We start from the raw sequence: 18,408 nt of genomic DNA, 5'->3' as shown, positions 1-18,408 counted from the left end.
GGCGTCCTGTTCTTTTTACAAATGAGAACAGGTTCCATATGAGCTCATGCGACACGTGTGAAAGGCTCTGGAGAAGCTGCAGTAAATGTTATGCTGCCTGCAACATTGTTCAGTATGATCGGTTTGGTGTTGGGTCAGTGATGGTTTGGGGAAGCCTATCCATGGAGTGTTGCTCAGACCTATGCAGGATAAACAACAGCACTCTGACTGCCTTTAAGTATCAGGATGAAATTCTTAGACCCATTGTTAGAGCCTTCACTGGTGCAGTGGGTCCTGGGTTCCTCTTGGTGCATGAGAAGAGTATGCAGGCAGTTCCTGGAGGATGAAGGAATTGATAACATTTATTGGCCTCCATTCTCCCCTGACCTAAATCCAATAGAACATCTATGGGACATCAGGTTTAGGTCCATCTGCTTCCACCGGGTTGCACCTCAGACCGTCTAGGAGCTCGCGATCCCCTGGTTATGATCTGGAAGGAGATATCCCAGGCCACCATCCGTCATCTTATAAGGAGCATGCCCCACGTTATCAGGCATACATACGAGCATGTGGGGGCCACATAAATTACTGAGTACCAAATTGTACTAGCCTGCCACATCTGTTTTTCGCTTTCAGTTTCTCAGTGACTTTAGATTAGGACTTGATCATTTTGATTTTCATCAAATGATGTGGCATCATTTTGTTCCACATTATCCATTATGTATATATGTATGTATGTATGTACAGTGGGGAGAACAAGTATTTCATACACTGCCGATTTTGTAGTTTTTCTCACTTGCAAAGCATGTAAAAGTCATTCATTTTTATCATAGGTACTCTTCAACTGTGAGTGATGAGATCTAAAACAAAAATCCAGAAAATCACATTGTGTGATTTTTAGGTAATTCATTTGCATTTTATTGCATGACATAAGTATTTGATACACCAGAAAAACAAAACATAATATTTGGTACGGAAACCTTTGTTTGCAGTTACAAATATCAGAAGTTTGCTGTAGTTCTTGACAAGGCTTGCACACACTGCAGCAGGGATTTTTTGCTGTCATGGTGGAAGAACCAGCTATGACTCATCTTCAATGTCCTTACTGAGGGAAGGAGGTTGTTGGCTAAGATCTCCTGATACATGGCCCCATCTATCCTCCCCTCAATATGATGCAGTCATCCTGTCCTCTTTGCAGAAAAGCAGCCCTAAAGAATGATGTTTCCACTTCCATGCTTCACGGTAGGGATGGTGTTCTTGGGGTGTTCTTTTTCCTCCAAACACGGCGAGTGGAGTTTAGACCAAAAAACTATATTTTTGTCTCATCAAACCACATGACCTTCTCCCATTCCTCCTCTGGATCATTCAGCTGGCAAACTTCAGACAGGCTTGGACATGCGCTGGCTTGAGCTGGGGACCCTTGCGTGCACTGCAGGATTTTAATCCACGGCAGCGTAGTGTGTTGCTAATGGTCTTCTTTGAGACTGTGGTCCCAGCTCTCCTCAGGTCACTGACTAGGTCCTGCTGTGTAGTTCTGGGGTGATCCTTCCCAATGAGGTGAGATCTTGCATGGAGCCCCAGACCGAGGGAGATTGACCCTCATCTTGAACTTCTTCCATTTTCATATAATAGTGCCAAGAGTTGTTGCCTTCTCACCAAGCTGCTTGGCTATTTTCCTGTAGCCCATCCCAGCCTTGTGCAGGTCTATTATTTTATCCCTGATGTCCTTACACAGCTTTGTGGTCTTGACCATTGTGGAGAGGTTGGGGTTTGTTTGATTGAGTGTGTGGACAGGTGTCTTTTATACAGAGAACAAGTTCAAACGGGTGCTGTTAATACGGGTAATGAATGGAGAACAGGAGGGCTTCTTAAAGAAGACGTAACAGGCCTGTGAGAGCTGGGATTCTTACTACTTGTTAGGTGATCAAATACTTATGTCATGTAAAAAATTTTTTATTATTTACCTAAAAATCCCTCACTGTTGAAGAGTACCTATGATAAAAATGTAAGACTTCTACATGCTTTGCAAGCGGGAAAACCTGCAAAATCTGCAGTGTATCAAATACTTGTTCTCCCTACTGTATGCTTGTATATTTGTCTAAAATGTGTATATTTTATATTAACATTCTTTGAACAGTATTATTTATAAAGCGCTTTAACACCAACCACTGCTGAAACAAAGTTCTGAACATTGAGGATAAATTGAATAAGAAAAACTCAAATAAAATAACAAAACTAAACACACAACAATGTACATAAATTGAAAACACAATACAAAACATAAAAAACTAAACAATAAAAGTTGAGTAAAATCAAATCATGGGGTCACTGTGGTACCTTTTTCTAAAAAATGTTTTTGAAAAAGAAAAACATGTATTATCCAAGCAAGCAGTTTCATCTTCCTAGTACATTGTATATGTGGTATATGGTTTATTCTGTTGCTGAAGTACACTAGTTTTTGCATGTCTGTTGACTTTATGGAGAGCTAAAATATTTGTTTAATACTTTTGTTTTTGTACAGAGGCTTTTAGATAATTATGGAAAAGAGGACGTTTAATGACTGCATGTCATTGCAGCTGTTGGCCCCTAGAGGTCACCATCGCGTCACGCCTTTTCAGAAAGTAGGTTTTCAGTAAGTGTTCTGGACTACTTCAATGAAATCAAACAGATTATGACATGAACAGTAGAATGTATAGTGCTTTATTTCCAATGCAACAGTGTCTGCTCGTAAATATAAAATCTGGGGTACAGCTGATGGATGTGTCAGTGAGAATGTTATGATCAGCTGTCATCAGATTTAATTCTTGAAAATAGCTGCGCATCCACACAATGTATCTTGATTAACCTCCCGCGGTCAGTCCGTTTGTTATTGCATTTTGTTGGCAGAGATATAAGGCAGACATTTATTCACTCGTGCGTTCAAAAGAACATTATGCACAACATGGACAATGGAAATAAAGGGATTGTGGTGCCAAGCCTCACAGTTGTGACCAAAATTTTGAGCAAAATAAATACATGACCTAGAAAAAATATCACATCAGCACTTCTAAAAAAGGAAAGGTGGTTTGCATAGGGAGTTCAAAAACATTAATTAGTATCTTTCTGACTGTAAATGTAACTTTCCTGTAAAAAAATGGGATTTAGAGTAAATATTATTTTTGCTTTTTCTGTATATGTTTTTTTTTTTTTACAGCTTTTGTTGGCTTGCAGATATAAGATCAGATTCAGTCCCCTATGCTCTCTTCCCACTGGCTCGTTTTAGCGACGCAGCTCTGCTCTACTGGGTTTCACTCTGGGTACGGTACCAGTTGTGTTTCCACTGACCGGCTGACACCTGAAGCTATGGCAGCTGAAGCCCCATCTCCAGCCATGAGCTGCTGTTACTGTATGACATTGTCACATTAAAGTCATCTGCATGAAATGATAAAAAATAAATAGAAAATAAAAACATAAATAATCTAAATACTAATAACGTTTGTATTAATGTATGTGCAAGAATGTCTTATTTATATTATTTCATGTATAAAATTATTCAATGGAATAATTGTCTGGACCACAGCCCAGCCAGAACTTATAAAAAAAGGTCCAGGGGTTCTGAAGGGGTCATTGTCCTGTTGCAACCAATTTGTCTCCATGTTTCAACCATCTAAACAAAACTGTTGTTCTAAGATGAAAGAAAACTAGTTAGGATTTTCAGAAACAACTGAGTAACCACAGTCTACCTTGAATTGGAAACTGTTGTGACACCAGTGTTCCCGTCTCCTGTGATATCAACTGAGTAATGACCATTAAAAAAAAGCTTTTACTCCAATATTGAGACATTTATGCAAATTTGTAGCTGTTCGCATGGTCAAGCCAGATAGAGAAATGTTTTATGGTCAGACACGACAAAAGGTTTAGATTGATTAAAATGAGAAGAAGTCTGTTTGGAGGAGTCAATGTAAGTCCAAAAATAATATACCAACGGTCAAGCATGGTTGTGGTAGCATCATGCTATGTTGTTATTTGGCTGTCAGTTGTACTACAAGGTTAAAGGCATGACAAAGGAGGGCTATCAACAATTCTTCAACTTGATAACTGAAACTTGGACACATCTATCCAACAGAACAATGATCCTAAACCCATATCAGAGTCTACTGAGACTTCTGACCAGAACTGTAATAACGCATAAGGACCAGTACTAAAACAGTTACAGTTTTATTGTCTTACAGGGACTCTCTTATAATATTTTGGACACATGTTAATGGTAATGAAAGACCAAAAACATGGACATTAAGCAAAGCGCTTTACTTTTATGAAACAAAATTCAACATCATTTCTAGATTAAGCTCCCAACTGTATTTTCTTGTATTTTATGATGACAAATGCATTAATCAAATCTTTTAAAATAAAAGTATTCACACAGTATCATAGTACCCCCACCATGTTTCACCTGGGTGATGTGTGTTTGGGGTAATGTGCAACTTGTGATGCAGTCTGTGACTTCAGACACAAATACAATACATCATCTGACTTTTCTATGTTAAATTCCTTTATAAATGCAGAGTTCTTGCAAGTGTTTAATAAGGTGTCAGATAGGTCAATGTAATCACAGAGGAATTGTGATTACATCGACAATTTGCCATGTGAATAAGCTCTTATATATCTGTTCTGTCTTTTTGCTGTATTTATTTAGTTTTAATTATTTAATTTTTATGGTTACATGTTTGTGTGTTTGAATATTTTGTTCCAGTTGATTTTTACTGCAGAAATAGATGTTGTGATGTTGAATTGTGATGTGTTTTGTGCCTCCAGAGGAAAGAATGCATAATCTGCCTTTCCAACTCAAAATTCAACATAAATGCAGATTTTGTCGAATTCATCCAGTTAATTTTTTTTATCGGACTTTTTCGGACGTAATGCAACTCTACAACATAGTGAAGCCAGGACAATATTACACTGTGGCGATGGTGTGTTCAGGGTGATGTGCAACTTGTCATATGGTGTTCAAATTCAGAATTACATAGAACACACCACTCAACCTTTAAACATTAAATTACACATAAATGCAGATTACTCCAAATAAGTTGATTTCTTTTCCACCATTATCCAATATTACCTTATGTTTTCCTGTTCTGTCTTTTATTTTGTGTTATTTTACCTATTTATTTTGTTGTTCATCTTTGATTTTTTCTTTTACTGTTGTTTATATATTTATTTATTTATTTCCAGTTGACTTTTTTCTTCTTTGCAACATGGAAATTCCGATTTCCGAGTAAAACTAGAACGCACCAGGCAGCTCAGCAGTTGTTGACATTGTCCCTACATTTCCCATGTTGCAGTGCGTCCTGTCACATCTGGCCCCGCCCCGTCTCATTCCTAACTTCGCTCCGCTCTACTTTCTGTTTAGCTGTGATTTGATTGCCTGGTCTCTGCTCAGCTATGCGGTTCGGTGTGGGAATGGGAACACCTCGCCCTGCGGCATTACAGGCTTTTCCGCTCATCTTCACCAACTGAAAGCTGCGTTGTCGTCGCTCCCCAGGCTGGAAGATGTCTGCTGGCTTCCCTGCTCTACAGCCACTTTAGGAAGGAACCCCCACCCCACGGACACGGAGCCTCGTCGGGAGGAAGACTGGCGCCGTGGTCCTGCTTTGGCTGTTGATGTTCACAGGAGTTGGGCCCTGCCTCTTGAAGACGGAGCTGCACGGCAGGACAGCCGTGCTCTGGACGGTTTATGTGAATTAAAACAGCATGTTTGTCGTGCCAGTTAACGGTGTTAACGGGCAGGAGATGCCCTCTGGCTAGCAGCGCTAACTTATCTTGAAAGGTGCTAGATTGCAAACAAGAGATAACGTAGCATTTAAGTGGGCAAAACAATATCTACATACTAGCCACTGTTTTTACCCAGAGTAATATTTTATCACAGTATGAAACAGAAGCTAGCTTGTTGGTAAAAATTTTGCCTCAAGCTGTTTTGCACTCGACGTCTAGCTAGCTAGCAGCTTTCGCCAGTAAAATAACAAATGCTCACTCATTATTTGACACAGGAGACTAAAGGTACTGTTTACTATTGATACACACCTCGAAAAGATATTTTTAGACCGACTACCATTCATAAAAGGCGTCTCTTGTTGAATTAAATACCACATCTTAGCCGCATGAGACGACCAGCTTTACGACTCACTAGTTGGTGACAAACAAGGACGTTTTTATTGCTGTTGCTGCTTAAAAATAAAAAAAAAAAGCCACGGAATTTGCCCCTTGCTTTAAAAAAAAAAAAAAAAAAAATTAATTCACAACCTGTTGACCATGGAGGGGAATGTACAGCAACAAAAAATAACTCCTTTGGCCCGGGAATTGCAGAGAACATTTAGCAGCTACAACAAGCACTCAATACAGCTGAAGAAGAACTTGAAGGAAACCAATATATTCTTCAGAGAAATAAGGCAAAACTACAGCAATGCATGTGCAGCAACCATAAGCTCAGACTCGGCTTCTCTGGAGGCAGGTAAGCATGCAGCAACACCACCTGAGTAAGATGGTCATTAACATTTAACCAAAGAAGTGACATTTACAGGTGGATAGTTGTTCTGTAACCTGAAAACACCGGAAACTATCTGGTTGTTGGTGCAGTGATTGCTGAAATCTGCTCGCTGAAAAAGAAAGCTATCAATTAGGGTGCAGAAGAAAATAAATGTCGTCTTAAATGCATGAGTTGATTAAATGCGCTGATTATGGTGGAATTATTTTGTATCTGGTGGAAAATTGAAGGTTTTGCCTGTAAAGAAGCACCGATCAGGGTTCTTTTTTTTTTTTTTTGACCGATCTAGATTTTTGGCTTTCTTTAAAGTCTGACCTGAGGGTTTCAAGTCAGACTGACCCCCCCATTTAGACTCGAACCAATTTAAGACTATTTTATCTTCAGATATTGAAAACTCTTTTAGCAGTGTGAATTTCTTGAAGCTTAATTCTGTTTGCATTCACGTTGCTGTTTTTGTGTGTTTGCATCTTGAACCTCTTAGATCAGATCCAGATCTGTATTATGATTAGTAATGGGCTGGGATTAGATTATTATGGTTTGTTCTTCTTCTTTTCTTTTGACTTTTCCATTTCAGTAGTCGCCACAGCGAGTCAACTCTCTCCATGTAACCCTATCTTCTGCATCTTCTTCTCTCACACCTACTACCTTCATGTCCTCTTTCACTCCATCCATAAATCTCCTCTTTGGTCTTCCTCTAGGCCTGGCAGTTCCAACCTCAGCATCCTTCTACCAATGTACTCACTATGCCTCCTCTTTACATGTCCAAACCTTCTCAGTCTGGCCTTACTGGCTTTATCTCCCTAACATGAGCGGTCCCTCTGTCTCTTCCTTAGTGCCACTGTCTCTAAAACCAAACATCTCTGGTCTCCCCACCATCTTCTACACCTCTTCTTTCATTCATGCTGGTTTACTTTTATCACACAACACATCTGACACTTTTCTCCACTCGTTCCAACCTGCTTGGTCATGATTCTTCACCTCTTTTCCACACTCACTGTTTCTCTGGACTGTTGACCCAAAGCACTTCAAATCCTCCAACTTCTTTATCTCTGCTCCCTGTAATCTACAAAAATTATCAAAACATAAACGTATGAGATGATCTCATTTATTTTCATTTAAAATAGAAAAACAACAGTTATTTCTAATGCAGATAAATATATTCTATGTTGATTAGGTTTATAATAACTAACATTTATTATTTTGATGCATCAACCTAAGCAAAAGTTTAAAATTAGTGAGTGTGATAAAAGTGTTGTAAGCTTTTTTTAGCCAGCTGACCAGCTGTGCACAGCAACAGATGCAGAAAGAAGGAACATTTAAACCGTTTTGAAACAGGAATTTTTAAAAACCATACCTTGATTCCAGGGTCCAACCCATTTCTAACTACAAACCCAAATACGTGAACTTCATTAGAAAGCACCGGGGTTATTTAAAACCCAGGAATAATTTCATATTTTCTAAGTTCTTTAAGTTTAAAAATAGAAAACCGTTCCCTCTTCTCAACGCTGGCGTTCTCAGTTCTTTTGTAAATATTTCCTACAACCAACAAAATCTGCACCTATGACCTCTCCAAGAGTCTGTGCCTCGTACAGGTCAGGTTGAAATGAACAATATGGTCCAGCTGAATCCATTTTCAAGGCTAGCTCAGCAGGCTAAGTGTCGGCGGTATATTCCAAGGTTTTTTTATGTCTGATGAAGTTCAGCATTCTGGGCATTAAACCAGTAGGGGTGCTCTTAATGTAACACCAAAGTGTGAGCTTTTTTAGAGTGAAATTATTGATTTCTAAACTGTCTTTTAGAGGATCACTACCCTCCTTCTCAGTCTAATGTGACTTTAACACTATGTAGGTATTATTATGTAAACAGTGCGAACTGAAACCATTATTTGGTCAGGATCAGACTCCAAGTGTGTCACACTGGTACCATGTGGACAAGAATGAAACAATACAGAGCCTCTGCTTGCTTAGAGAAATTCACCAGCATCAGTACCTCTATAGTTGTTTCTGAATCTACAAAAATATGCAGATACACCATTTAAATCAGGAAAATAAATTCCTTACTTGCACTAACAGATCTAACAGATAACAGATCTTGTTTATTCCTTGATCAGTTTGCCAATTATCCCTGACCAGGTCTGATCAGTCATTAACTGACCAAATGCTGAAAAATCCCACTCTCCTAAACATTGTTATGAATAAACACAAATAAACTAGAAACTCCCACTGTTTTCACTTTTTAAACATGTCTGCCAACTACGTGCAGTTTGAATCACTTAAATGAGTAAAAAAAAAAAAAATATCGGACACTATTTAAGGAATGGGGATAATCTGGTAATTCACTGGATTCAAAACTCCCAGCTCTGTCAAAGACATTTTTCCACATTTTTCTTTATTTTATATGTGTTATACTCCTAAGAATATAAAGTGAAGAGTCGACAGGTCAGACCTCACAGAATATCAGAACTCTGTATCAGCCAAGAAAAGCATGATTGGTGCATCTCTGATTTAAATTTTACCGCACTTTAATGCCTTTTGCAAACTCGTATAGTTTAACATCAGGTCAACATCCCTCTTAACTTATCTGTGTAAAGATGTTTGCAAAATCAGTGTTTTGTAGCTTAAACAGCACACACATTAAAGTTGTCTGTTATCGCAGATTAACAGAAGCTGCAGGGGTTTATGGCCGTGCCCGTCCACTGAAAAGGTTCTGGCTACAGTAGAAAATGAGGTCTTGACCAAGTAGAACTGTTATATAATGGAAAAAAGCAGTAAATGTTATGGTTTTTCATCTGGACCTGGTCTAAGAGGGCCATGATGCTGGAAAAAGCACATAAATAGTTACTTTTTAAAAACCTCAATTTATAATTTGAGTAGATGTTGTAGCCCAGATCTGTCAGTGAAAGATATTCATCTATCTGGAGCAAAATGTGTTTTTGCATTAATGCGTTTTATGTTTTTAATGCTTCCCTATGGACAGTACTGTCTATTTTTGTCCTTAGCTGCAGTCTTTATTGTCTTCTTTTAGTTGAATGTCAGATTTAGATTAAAATAAATCTGGGTTCAGCAACACATCCAGTACAGTTGGCATAGAAAGCGAATGTTTGTTGTTCTGTATTTGTTATATAACCATTTGAGACTGTGACTCAGCACCCTGAAGGATTATCCTGAAAAGTCCAGGAAGAAAGCTGAATTGGTTCTTCTGTGCATGTGCTCTTCATCTTTGGGTTAGATCAGAAGTTAATAGCTCAGGGACTGTTCTCAGATACAAAATGTTTTGATGTCTTTTGTGGCAAACCTTAATCTACAGCATATTCTGAGAAAGACAATGGGGCACAAAAGGCAGACTATCCTTAAGAAGTTCATCTACCTTACAGGTACTATTAAAAAAGATTAGAAAATCATGAAAACGTTCAGTATTTTCTGAAAAAGTGAAACTCGTATAGATTGATTACAGATAGAGCGAAACATTTCAAGCGTTTATTTCTTGTAATTTTCATCATTAAGACTTACAGATAATGAAAAACCAAAAATCAGAGTGTCAGAAAATTTGAATATTGTGGAAAACAGTTTAATATTGGAAACTCAGGGTGTCGTACCCTAATCAGCCTCTTAACTTAAAACATCTGCAGAGGTTTTCTGAGCCTTTAAACAGTCTCTTAGCTTGGGTCAGTAGGCTACACAATCATGGGGAAGACCGCTGACTGGACAGATGTCCAGAAGACGTTATTGACACCTTTCACAAGGAGGGTAAGCCTAAAAAGGACACTACTAAAGAAGCTGGTAGTTCATGGAGTCCTGTATCGAAGCATATTCATAGAAAGTTGAGTGGAAGCAGAAAATATGGTAGGAAAAGGTGCACCATCAACAGAGATAACTGCAGCCTTTAAGGATTGTCCAGCAAAATCCATTCAAGAATTTGGGGGAGCTTTACAAGGAGAGGCCTGAGGCTGGAGTCAGTGCATTAAGAGCCACGGACGAATCCTACACATGGGCTACAAATGTGGCTTTCCTCATGTCAAGCCACTCCTGATCCAGAGACAACATCAGAAGCACCTGGGATAAGGAGAAAAAGAGCTGGACTGTTGCTCAGTGGTCCAAAGTCGTCTTTTCAGATGAGAGTAAAGTTTGCATTTCATTTGAAAATCAAGGTCCCAGAATCTGGAGGATGAGTGGAGAGGAACAGAATCCCTGTTTTTTTTTTTTTTTATATAGGTCTAGTGTGACGTTTGATCAGTCAGTGAAGATTCGGGGTACCATGTCACCTGCTGGTGTTTTTCCATTGGGTTTTCTGAAGTCCACAGTCAGCACAGCCATCTACCATGAACCTTTAGAGTTCATGCTTCTTTCTGCTGACAAGCTTTATGGAGATGCTGATTTTATTGATTTTTACTGATTTTATTCTCCTGCAGGACTTTGTACCGGCCCACAAAAGTACTAAAAGCTGGTTTAATGACCATGGTGTTACTTAGCTTGACCTGCCAGCAAACTGGCCTGACCTGAACCCCATAGAGAATCTATGGGCTGTTGTCAAGAGGAAGATGAGAAACACCAGACCCAACAATGAAGATGACCTGAAGGTTGCTATCAAAGCAATCTGGGCTTCCATCACACCTCAGCAGAACCACTGGCTGATCGCCTCTATGCCATGGCGCATTGATGCAGTAATTCATGCAAAAGGAGCCCCAACCAACCAAGTACCGAGTGAAAAGAAATGAACATACTTTTCACAAGCCTGACATTTGTTTAAAATATCAATTTTTTATTGCTGTTCAGTAATATTGTAATTTTCTGAGTGTCTGAATTTTCATTTTTCATTATTTGTTACACATAATTATCAAAATTACAAGAAATAAAGGCTTGATGTTTTACCCTGTATGTTGTGAATCTAATGAGTTTCACTTTGTTTTGAGTGACAAAAAATACTGAACTTTGTCACGATCTTCAACCATTTTTAGATGCACCTGTAAATTGCTGATGAATAAAAAGCTCCAAGTCAGGAATCATTGTTTTCGATAACCACGTAGCATCATGTGTTTAACTTGATCAAATCCTTTTGCAGGCCAGATTAGCTGCATCTCTTTCCCTACCCATGAGGAAGAGTTCCTGCGCAGCACTGTGGGAGCTGCCTCGTACATCCTGGTGCTTGGCCAGGACTGCGCTGCCCGCTACCAGCTGCTCAACTGCCTTCTGGGGGAAAGGCTGCTGCCTCTGGGAGCAGAGGCCGGAGAAGCCTGCGGGGGGGTCCATGGCATTGTCTGCAAGAGGAGGAAGCTGTGTTTCACTCACGGGAGACAGACGCGGCTCAGCTTGGCGCTGCCCGGCCAGTATGAGCTGGTGCATCAGTTGGCTGCTAACCGCGGACGCTGGGATACGGTTCCCAGGGAGGACCTGGAAATCCATGAGGAGTGTGAGGACCCGGCCCACAGACTAGCAGAGCTGGAAATCACCCTGCATCACCCTCTGCTTCAGGTAGGCTCCAGCCATTCTAGCATCATGTTTCTTCAACTCTAAACCTGCCATTTCATTGAGCCTTACATGTGTTTGATTAGTGCAGCTGTTGAACTTTAAGACTTCCACAACTTCTAGACTCAACCTAACTTTAGTTAAATCTGCTGATATGTCACCAGCACCCAGTTTCTGTCTAAAGAAGCTGTCATTGAATCTGACAGGAAGAAATGCACCAATTCAACCATGACCTTCTCTTTTTGTAAAAACACTGTCTATATAAATATTAACAAAAACATTTTGTTTATTTCCCTTTTTATATATTTATATATCAAATGTTTTTGCTAAGACCAAAGTGGAACTGAAGTCAAATTCATTGTTGGTGCACAAACTTGGTGAGTAAAGCTGATTTTGTATGTGCTCATCATCTCACAGCTCTGTAGACGCGTTGTCAGCTGTCTAATTATGTATCTGGCTCATCGGGCAGAACTTTCTTAATGAAAAAAATATCGGAGCGTCACAAAATCTTAACTCGTGATTTCATATATGCAGAATGGTACGGACTATTTGGGTGCAATATCTGTTAGGGATGTATATTACAAGTGCTGTGCATTTATGTTGTGCCTGCCAGCAATGCAATGAGCAAGTAGGATGGAGTTCCTCTGCCCTTGACGCCCATGGCCGGTAGAGATGGACGAGATGCTACAGCGCACAGAGAGTGGTGGGAGCATAATCGTCATCACTAAATTTCACAATGATTTTGTAGGTCAGTGCAGATGTGTAGAAATTATCAGCCCGATTAATCTTTCTAATCTGTGTGTTGTCTTTTACTCATTTTTTAAAGTAGATCATGTTATACAGCAAAATTTAGTTACTTTGTAAGTGTATTGAAAATTGTATAAACAAAGTAATCCGTACATGGAAAGGGTATGGCACAACTGCAGGCCTACCAAGACCTGGCCGTGCACCAAAACTGACACACTGGGCAAGGAGAGCATTAATCAGAGGAGCAGCCAAGAGGCCAGTGGTAACTCTGGAGGAGCTGCAAAGATACTTAGCTCAGGTGAGCGAATGTGTTGGCAGGATGACTATTAACCGTCCACTCAAAAATCTAGCCCTTTTGGAGGAGTAGCAAGAATAAATCTGTTTTGCCCCATCCATGTAAAACAAGCACTGTACTCTGAACACCAAATCCTCATAGTTATCCATGTTGGTGGCAGTATCTTGCTATGGAGGTGTTTTTCCCTATCAGGGACAGGAACATTGCCCCTAATGAATCTGTGTCCACCTCCCAGATCTCTGAACTAGTCCAGCACCTGAGGCTTTCATAATGTCCAGGCGATAGTATTCCTTCCAGACTACTGAAGGAGGTTTTGAGGGCTGTTGGTCCAGCTTCTAGCAACCCAACGCCCCTTTGGGAGAATAGCCTAGTCAAAGTCCAGACCTAAGTGATTTGTGGCAAGACTTAAACAAATTGGTGCTCACCGATGGTAATTTAATACTTTTTATTTGTACAAATGTTTGAAAACCAGCTGTGATCCATCTTATCTTTATATCTTTTTTCTGATTTATTAATTTAATTTTATCATCTTAGAAAACCTAAATCATGGAGAATTTATCAACCATAACATCTTCATGTTATAGAATTTGTTTCTCTTCTCTTGTGTTTATTTGTCAGGAAGGTTCTGCTTCCTCCAGATAATAAAACGACAAATAGTTTTAGTTCTTTGCTTTTCTCCTCTGTTAGAGAAGTCTTTACTCACGTGGCTCAGCTCAAACAGATTTCAGAGCTGAGCAGATTACTTCCTGGGTCGGGCATTTTCCTTTCCCCCCTCTTTACCTGATTTATGCTGCTGTTCAGGAATACACTTTTTAGCAGCAGCTGATCTCCCTGTTTACTTGAAATAGACCCATAGTTGGGTTAATAAAGAGGGAACGTCAGACATGTTGTGGTCATGCAACAATTTAATACGGTTTGACCTGAAAATCACAATATCCCCTGGGATGGAAAAAAGTTGGTACGGTGGAAGGATTTCAGTCATTCCCGTCATGTGGGACACATGGAAATTGGCCCCTAATCGCTTAGACCAAGACCCTTTAGCAAGCATCACACAGCCCGAGAAATGTAGCTCTGCCTTGGAGTGGCCCACCCATCCCAGCCCCCTTACATAATGCCACTGGTCTGGTGTGATTCACATGACTGGGTCATATAATAAAAGATTTCAAGCTCTTTGCTGTAAAACAGTTGCCATGGATAGATCTGAACTCCAGAACATTAGCAAAAAAATAAGGCAAAGCAAGTTTATTTGTGCTGCACATTTATGCAACAATTTAATTCATGGTGCTTTACATGATGAAGACATGAGAAAGGAAAAAAACGTAAAATACATTGCAGTGGATTAATAAGAAAAGTTGCACTACAGACTGAAACTAATGATGTTTCAGCTAATTAAATAAAACAGTCAAAGGCAAACTAAACAAATGGGGTATTAAGCTTGATTTCCTAGAATTTAAGGATTCAGCATTTTTGCTGCTTTTTGGGAGTTTGTTTCAGATTAGTGGAGCAGAAGAACTGAAAGCTGCTTCTCCGTGTTCGGTTCTGGTTCTGGGGATACAGAGTAGACTGGAACCAGAAGACCTGAGTCGCCTGGAAGGTTGATACAACCACATACCTTTATTGTATTTTGGTGCTAAGCCATTCAGGGATTTATAAACTAACTGAGGTATTTTAAAGTCTATTCTCTGAGGTTCAGGGAGTCAGTATAAGGACTTAGAACTGAGGTACTTTCTTAGTGTTAGTGAGAACCCGGGCACAGCGTTATGGATCAGCTGTCTGATCAACGTTTTAGAAAGTCCTGTGATGACACTGTTGCAGTAATCCGTTCGACTAAAGACTCATAAAAAGTAGTTTATATTATTTCTCTGCCTAAGTCAAGATTTAACTTTAGCATTAGCCTAAAACAGCATCTACGGTAATACAAAACATTCAATCTAAAAGGAAATTTTTACCAAGGTTTGATGCATGCTTTGCACACAGGCATGAATTGGTTCCTTAGATTGCACGTTTGAGATGTCCAAAGTTATCTGAGCCGTGACATTGTCTTGTTGTAAATCTGATCTCGTTTTCATTTGGCTACAAATTCCCCGAGAGACGTTCAGGTCAAACAGAGGAAGACATCTGTAGGCAAAACAAAAGCAACAATTTTATACCAATGTTTCAATTTTCATGGATGGATGTACGATCTTTTTCTTTTTTTTTTTTTTTTTGGATCAAAGGATGTCACACTTACGGGCACTCTGGGAGATATTTTGGGTGATGGTTTGAACAATATTATAAGGACAAGTGTGATCTTGCTGTATAGATTTGTTCTTATTAACAAACATGGGTTTGTCACATGCTGAAGCAGCGTGCTGCAGAGCTTCATGTTCCTGTTGGAAAGACTGAGCTGTGATTAAACACGGGATAAATGAAGCCGCAGAATCTCTCTATTGGCTGTGGTATTCACATGGTTCTGCTATAATCACAGCACTATGCTTGAAGGGCCCTGCAGACGAGAACCAACTGACTAATTAGCTGTCCTTCATTCTGGAGTTTAGGCTCGGCTCCCAGCTTGCTTTAAATGTAGTTTTAACAAACATGTTTTTTTAAATTGTTTGAGCTATATTGTATACTCAGTTTTGTTGACTGCCAGAGGTCCACACGGTTTCATAAATAGTTATCTTTTTTACTATGTTGCCATAAATGAATGAACTGGTGTTAATGAAGCCACATTTAGCATAAATGTCCTTTGTTACCTTTGAGCCATTCAGAAGTGGATTTGCTGGTTTTCTGCTCCAAAACCCAAGTGCTCTTGAGCTTAAGGTCACAAATTGATGGCCCAACCTTCTCTCATTATTTTCTTGAAGAGAGCAGTATTAATGGTTCCATCAATTATGGCAAGTCTTCCAGGGTTTGAAGCAGTAAAGTAGGCCCACACCATCACACTACCTCCACCATGTTTGACTGCCAGTATGATGTTATTTACTCAAATCCTGTCTTATTTTGATGCCAGGTGTAATGGAAAGCTTCCAGAAAGTTCAGAGACGATTCTTTGTTTTCTTTCTGGTTTTCACCTTGGATGTCTCCCTTGGAGGTCATTATTGACCACCCTCCCTCTTATTATTAAATCCTGATCCCTGTCCGTAACTGAGTCAAGTGAGGTCTACAGCGGTTTAGATGTTGTTCTGGGTTATTTTTGTGAACTCCCGTTTGAGTCTTTAGCCCCTTTCACAAAACACTTAAAGGCAGGATTGAAGTTCCTTTTAGCTGCCTCAGTGTGTTTAGTGAAAGGTCTGGTAAGGTAAGCTTGGAGGCGGCTTGTCTTCACGGGCCTATGACAACATTTTTTGGTAAAGGAGGTTTTTGATGTTCCACTTCCAAGGAGGTTCATTGCTGCTCTGTGTTTTTTCCATTTGTGGATGATGGCTCTCACTGTGGTTCTCTGGAGTCCCAAAACCTTAGAAATGGCTTTGTAACCCTTTCCAGGTTGATTGATGTCGGTGAGTTTGTTTCTCATTTGTTTTTTAATTTCTTTAAATCAGAGCAGGGCATATTGTGTTATCTGAGATCTATTGGCCTCATTCATGCTGTCAGACAGGTTCTAGTTAAGTAATTTCTTGATTCTATACATTAGGCAGTAATTAATCCTTGGTTTGGTTTGGAAAATTGAATCCAGCTTTCTAAAACATTCATTTAATCTCAGTTGGTGATTTGACAAGAGGGGTGATTTGCTATTTTCACAGGGCCAGGTTTATTTTGATACTTTTTTCTCTTAATAAATTAAATTTATTTTTTGTAATAACTCAGGGTGTCTTCGTCTGACAAAAATGTGTCCATCATTTAAATGTGAAAAAACAGAAAGAGGAAATCAGTTAGTCTGGCACTAAAAGGCCATCGATTTGATATTGGTTATACTTACTGTAACTGTTGTGGTATTTATAAAGCAGTCACAGTAAGCACTGTCCAGGCAAGAAATGCAATTTTGTCCATATCATACTTGGATGCTGTCAGTCTTTAAAGATTAAAGCCCGACTCTAACTTGAAATCAGCAGTCTGACATTATTTTGATGAGTTGTTATTGGGGACAGGGTTGCATAAAGGCAGTTCAAACACTGTACTGACTTCAACTTGCCATGAACAAATGTTTGCAGGCTATCTTTGTTCCAAAGAGACCGCCCAGGCCGACTCGCCTCTTGTTTCTTGGAGACGGGACTGACTGTCTCCTTTGTTATGTGGCTGGACATTTCTCTCTCTCTCCTCCTTTTCATGCTTTCTCTTTCAGACCATCTGCAAGTCTATTTTTGTTAATGTTATTTATCAAGGCTCAAGAAAATGTCTTTTATTTGTGTCATTTTTTTTCTCCTCCATCACAAACATCCACAAGACCACCGCAAATATTTATGTGCTGCTGTGTTAGAGAAAGAAACACATGATACGAGCAGATGTGTTGCCTCGTTTTTTTGTTTTAAGCTATTTTCTTTGGCTTGCAGTGATTTGAAACTTAGATAATCTGATTAATGTTTTGATTGAGGTCTACAAAATGTTTGATGTAACTCAGATGTTCAGGATTAGCAGCTTATCCCTGAAGTTATTGTAACTTCTGGTCAAGATATGTAAAATGCCTTAAAATAAATGTTTTAGTGCTTGAGCAGATTCTCACACAGAAAAAAATGGAAGAATCCAAGCCTTATCTTTAGTATTTGTTTAGTAGGAAAAATTAATAAATCCACATTAGGAAAGCAATATTTTTAACAAAGTTACTGGTGCAACCACAAATGGTACCCGTTATCTTTTCCTATAAATATAAATATAATAAATACATATAATAAATGTTAATTGAGGCACAGCTGCTCAATATGTTGAATCACAATTGTCAAAGCATAATCAATTTATGAAATCTCACAATCACTAAGTAAATAAGTGACCTTTATTTATATGGTACATTACAAAGGTCAGAAACATACAAAGTGGTGTACAATAAAAACAGACCAAAAAGGGCATAAACGTAGAGATAAAAATAATGCAGGACTTAACTATTTTACAGTCAAGTATGAATAAATGAGTCTTCAACTGCTTCATAAAAGATGCAATAGAATCAAAACAGCACAAAGATGGAGAAAATGCTTTCCACATCCGGGGCCCCGCGCTAAAGGATTGTTTTAAAATGTGTCCCTTAATCCATTACCAGCCTTTCACCAAAACATCTCAGACTGCAAGAACAGGTGTGGGGCTCTAAAAAGGTCAGAGACACTGGCTGGAACTGAACAAATACAACGGTTTCTAAAATATGCTGCTTGGCAATGTAAACAGGAGTACTGCGCTCTCTTTTGTGTGTTAGTTAAAGACCTTTCAGCAGCATTCTGTGCTGACTGGATAAGGTCCAGGTGCTTCCTATTTGAACATATAAAAAGGCTATAGCAATAATC

At 39.2% G+C, this 18,408-nt stretch overlaps 1 protein-coding gene across 1 annotated transcript in view; it reads left to right on the top strand.

Moving 5' to 3' along the window:
- Positions 1–5,295: 5,295 nt before the first annotated feature.
- The window catches only part of dstyk (dual serine/threonine and tyrosine protein kinase), a 42,125-nt gene continuing 29,012 nt past the window's right edge, over positions 5,296–18,408 (top strand). Inside the window, exons 1-2 of the mRNA XM_047347359.1 lie at positions 5,296–6,466; positions 11,558–11,967. Coding sequence (XP_047203315.1) covers positions 6,268–6,466; positions 11,558–11,967 — 609 coding nt within the window. The 5' untranslated portion in view covers positions 5,296–6,267. The remainder of the gene's footprint in view (positions 6,467–11,557; positions 11,968–18,408) is intronic.

Source organism: Girardinichthys multiradiatus, chromosome 20 (genome assembly GCF_021462225.1).
Source record: "Girardinichthys multiradiatus isolate DD_20200921_A chromosome 20, DD_fGirMul_XY1, whole genome shotgun sequence".
In the NCBI taxonomy this organism is placed as follows: Eukaryota; Metazoa; Chordata; class Actinopteri; order Cyprinodontiformes; family Goodeidae; genus Girardinichthys; species Girardinichthys multiradiatus.
The sequence above is the reverse complement of the archived record's forward strand: the minus strand, read 5'-3'. Positions and strand labels throughout refer to the sequence as shown.